Source organism: Aethalodelphis obliquidens, unplaced genomic scaffold, assembly GCF_003676395.1.
Source record: "Aethalodelphis obliquidens isolate GAN/ISIS:26980383/991018 unplaced genomic scaffold, ASM367639v1 scaffold1942, whole genome shotgun sequence".
Taxonomy (NCBI): Eukaryota; Metazoa; Chordata; class Mammalia; order Artiodactyla; family Delphinidae; genus Aethalodelphis; species Aethalodelphis obliquidens.
The window spans coordinates 1-4,628 of NW_020839849.1; the positions used below are offsets into that span (position 1 = coordinate 1).

A 4,628-nucleotide genomic window follows, 5' to 3' on the forward strand; every position below is an offset into this window, starting at 1 on the left:
GCCTCTCTCCTAAAGTCCTCACTGGGTGGAAGGTGACTTGGAACCTCCGCTGGGTCCTCACTCATGGGCCCAGCATGGTGTTGCCCTCTCGCCCTCACTGTTCCCAGGACTCTGGGGCCTGGTGAATAATGCCGGCATTTGCACTCCCATGGCACCCAATGAGTGGCTGACCAAACAGGACTTCGTAAAGATGCTCGACGTGAACCTGTTGGGGATGATCGAGGTGACCCTGAGTCTGCTGCCCCTAGTGCGGAAGGCGAGGGGCCGTGTGGTCAACGTCTCCAGCGTCATGGGCCGCGTGTCCCTCTTTGGTGGGGGCTACTGCATGTCCAAGTACGGCGTGGAGGCCTTCTCAGACTCCCTCAGGTAATGGCCTGGGATGGAGGCCCTTCCTCTGTCCTCCTGCTTCATGCTTCTGGAGGTGCCTTCTACAGGGGTTTTCTTTCTTTAGAGACCTAATGGCCCTTCCTTCCAGGTCCCTCTCTCCTGCTCTGTGTAGGTCTTTCACTGGGAAGCACCCTTTTATCTTTTGGGTGTCCAGGTGGGTGCGAGGCCTAATATGATTCAACATATTCCTGCCTTGCGTGAGGGTCCACAGTCACCAAAGTGTCGGAGGCAGAACTGGACCTGATATTATTTGTCTGTGCAGCCCTTCCATGTGCTCAGCTGCTGCGGTATTTAGGTTTGGGGAGCCCTGTGGGGAGTGTACCCCATGAAGCCATTAATCCAGGGAGCCACTTAATCAAATCAGTGTGGAGACTCCACGGGCTGCAGGGAGAAGGTGGCTCTGATGTGCGGGATCTGATACCGTGGGCAGAGAGATGCTCCCTAGAGGACAGGTGGCCAGGGGGTTAGCAGAGTAGGAGAGGGGAGAGAGGGGACTGGGGAGTATGGGAAAGATAAAATGTGCAAAGTGTGGTGATTGATTGGAGGGGAGAGGAATAGGAGGAGATAACATTTAAAGGATGCCTTGTAGCACAACTGGTAGGATTTAGAGCTGATAGGCGCAGGTATGTAAAGTAATTGGAAAAATATTCCCACTCTATACAGAAGCAATACCATCATCCTGAGCTTTCTCCCCCTGGCTTCTGTACCTCACAACCTCTGAGAAATTCCAGCGTATCCTACCCCGATCCTATGTTGGTGTCTTACTGTTCTTTCATGTTTTGTTTTGCAAGAGGACCTCTGAAGTCCTTGCCCCTCTGCCTGTCTCCCTTGCAGGAGGGAGCTCTCCTACTTCGGAGTGAAGGTGGCGATGATTGAGCCTGGTTACTTCATGACCAATATGACCAGCCCTGAGGTGTTTAATGGAAGCCTCCAGGCATCATGGGATCAGGCCAGCCCAGAGATCAAGGAACTCTATGGAGAGAAGTTCGTGGCTGACTGTGAGTGAGACCTTGGGGAGAGAAGCAAACCCTTGTCTGGTAGCCTGGGTCCATCATTAGCACCTCCTCCAGTCTCAGGTCCATCCTCCAGGCTCTGAGTCCCCCCACATAGTGGGGACATGAACTCCATCCCCAGGGTCCTGTGTGGTCAATTGGTGACCCAAGGAAGGGATTCAGCCTTGATAGACCTGGGGACCAGTTTCTCTTCCGAAACTCTTTTAATTTGGGAAGGAAACTGAAGCCAGAGAGGGAAGACACCCGTGGAATCACGGTAAGCTGGTGTTAGAACCAGCTTTTTTCAGGTGCCTCAATTTCTAGTGTTTGCAAAGACCTCCAGTTTATGTAGTGCACATATTCCCAGGAATAGATCCAGAGGGGGCTTGGTGTGGATAGAGATCCTGGGGTAAGTGTTAGGACACACTCCAATGAAATCCATGGATTTGATTTGGAGTATGATTTTGGAAGAGAAAGGACTTTTTAGAAACTGTCATGTTGATCTGAAAGTGGGAATATTGGGAAATGAGAATATTTTGGATGGTGTCTCCTTCTGGACAGTCATGAAGACATCTAATTTATTGAAGCCATCATGGTCCGGGAATCTGTCCTTGATGACCAACTGCATGGAGCATGCCCTGACCTCCTGCCACCCCCGCACCCGGTACTCCGCTGGCTGGGACGCCAAGTTCTTCTACCTCCCCGTGAGCTACATGCCCACCTTCCTGGTGGATCTCATGATGTACTGGGGTGCCCCACGGCCTGCTAAGGCCCTGTAACCCAAGACTGGGGTGCATGGTGGGGGCAGTTGGGGATAGTGTGGGGAGGGGATGCATCAGGGAGAGGGAAATAGAGTGGCGAAAGGGGTTCTCATGTCACCGGGGACACCCATCCCACCTCAGTCCCCAGGCTTCTCTTGGGACATTACTTAGTTCTCTGGGGATATTAGGAAGAAAGGAACAAGTCTTATGGCCGAGGAACAGGGCTCATTATCTCACATCTGTGTTCTGTTCCTTGAGTGGCCTCTCAGTGCCTTATGACCCACATGCAGCTGTGAAAAACCCTCGCTTTGGGGAGGGTGTGAGCAGCTGGGAGTTTTCAGTCCCCCCTGCTCTGCCTCTGTCCACCTGTTGATGTATCTTTCCCATGTCCAGTCTCCCTCTCCCCCAGGATAGAAATGGACAGGGGAGATAAAGGCCCCTCTTGCCTGAGGGTATGTGTTGACAGTGGAGGGTAACCACCAGCCTGACTCACGAGCCTAGGTGCCAACTCAGTAGACCTTGGCTGGAATGCGATCCTGTCGGAGAACAAACAAACCGGGTTTTGATCTATCTTGGAAACAAGAATTTCCATTGATTATTTCTTCCTTAAAATTATAGTTGAAAAGTTCACCTGCTTGAGCTTCATGCTTAATCTGAAGACTCCTGTTTTTCAAATTATTATTTATACACGTAAACACTCACATACACACACAGACACCGAGCCAGTCACACCAAACAAACTGAAATCAAATAAAGTATCATTGATTCACTTTATGCCTTGGGGGTATGTGTTCAGGAGGTTTGGACTCAGCCCCAGGAATCCTCTCCAGAATGTCAGAGAGCTTGTGAGATTGCAAAGCCCTGGTCCTCCTTGCTGGTCTTACAGGGGGGTGCAGGGCTGCACTGAGTTGGGTTCCATGGCCCACAGTGTGGACTGTGACACAAGGACCCCTATTTAGACAAGGCGGAGCAACAAAAGCGCTGAAAAAAGAAGTGCAATGCACACCATCCCACGTCCTTACCCTAGACCTTCCGTAGATCCCTATTCCTCCTCCTTCCAGGCTGCCTTTCTTAGGGAGGGAACCAGGTCTGGTCTGATGGACGTGTGAAGGGGCTGGAACCCATGCCATGAGGGTCCATGCGGCTGTCACAAGGAAGTTTCCCTAATCCTCCCCTTGGCTGTCCCGGTGGTTTTTGACAAAGGATCAGTGATTCCCCACTGAAAATCTCATCTCCTCCAAGTAACAGATATTCAGCGCCGGAGGCGGGATTTGTCTCTCCATTTTGGGAGCTCACTGCAGAAGGAGGACTGCATACCTGTAGGGCTGGAAAAGAGCTTGCACAATCAGCCCTCACTCCTGGCACCTTCTAGCCCCCTTTGGTTACCTACGCCTCTCCCCACTTCAGGGGACCCAACCTGAGATGAGAAGAGGGGATGGTGTGGGACACCCTGTCTTTGACAGTGGTCCTACTGAGACTGGGCAGAGAGACACCTGGTGGTGGCAGCCCCTGCTCCAGCACAAGCAGGCTCACAGGTGCGGCCTCAGAATCTGGGCCAGCTGCAACTCCCTGGACCGTAGATGCAGAGATCTTGGTCAGTGAGTCTCCCTGACAGGGTCGCCTCTGAAAGATTTCTTCTTCTGGCCCCCGCAGCTCCCAGGTGAGTGAGTGTCACCCCAGGCTCCTTTCTCTTACTGCTCTCTCCTGACCTTCCTGTGGTTGTTCCCACCTGGAATGTAGTCTGAAACAGCTGAGACTCCCGCAAGCAGTCATATTACTTTCAGGGTTCACAAAAGGGAAGCAAATGGCCTGAGGGCTGGGACGTGTCTGCTGCATGGCCCCTTGGGAGTTTATGGTTGAAGGAATTCGTGGTCACTGAGAAAAAAAAATCTCCTGTTTCTTCCAAGTAAAGAAACCAAACCTTCTCCCATAGCAGGGTTTTTGTTTGTCTAGGATTTGCATGCCGCCCCGGCTTCTTGACACCGTTTCCACACAGTTTCCAGGGCACCATCCTTCATCCTTGCCTTCTTCGTCCTCACCCTTTGGGAAGCCCACGTAGGAGGGTCCTGGTGGTCACGCAGGAAGCAGGCACAGGCTGGTTTCTGCAAGACGAGCCTTTCTATTACTGCTGCCAACTCCCACCTGAGGGACAAACACTTTCAGGACTACAGTCAGCTCCCTGCACTTGACAGTTACCACTAAAGGCTGAATCTGTGCCCCTGTCTGTCTTTGTTGGCTGCTGGGGTGGGTTCCAGGGGCATTTGAGCCTCTGTTTGCTTGGGGAAGCCTCTCCTTCCCTCCCAGTGCCTCTCGTATTTCCTTACTTACCAGTCGGAGCTGTAGTAAATGTGGACGGTCAGGGGATGCCCAGCGCACTGAACCAGGCTCCTTCTGTCCCTGCCCCACTCACCAGCTCTGTGCCCCTGATGGGTCCACCCCCGTTACTGAATGAAAGTCCCTGCATGCACAGCTGTTCTGGGGTCCAGCC

The 4,628-nt window shown here is 52.5% G+C and overlaps 1 protein-coding gene across 1 annotated transcript; it reads left to right on the forward strand.

The window, feature by feature from the left end:
- The first annotated feature begins 6 nt into the window (after positions 1-6).
- On the forward strand, positions 7-4,622 carry LOC113617127 (retinol dehydrogenase 16-like). The gene is made up of 3 exons (XM_027100414.1): positions 7-366; positions 1,222-1,385; positions 1,941-4,622. The coding sequence occupies exons 1-3, from the start codon at positions 149-151 to the stop codon at positions 2,156-2,158; spliced, it is 600 nt and encodes a 199-aa protein (XP_026956215.1). The 5' UTR covers positions 7-148; the 3' UTR covers positions 2,159-4,622.
- The last annotated feature ends 6 nt before the right edge of the window (positions 4,623-4,628 follow it).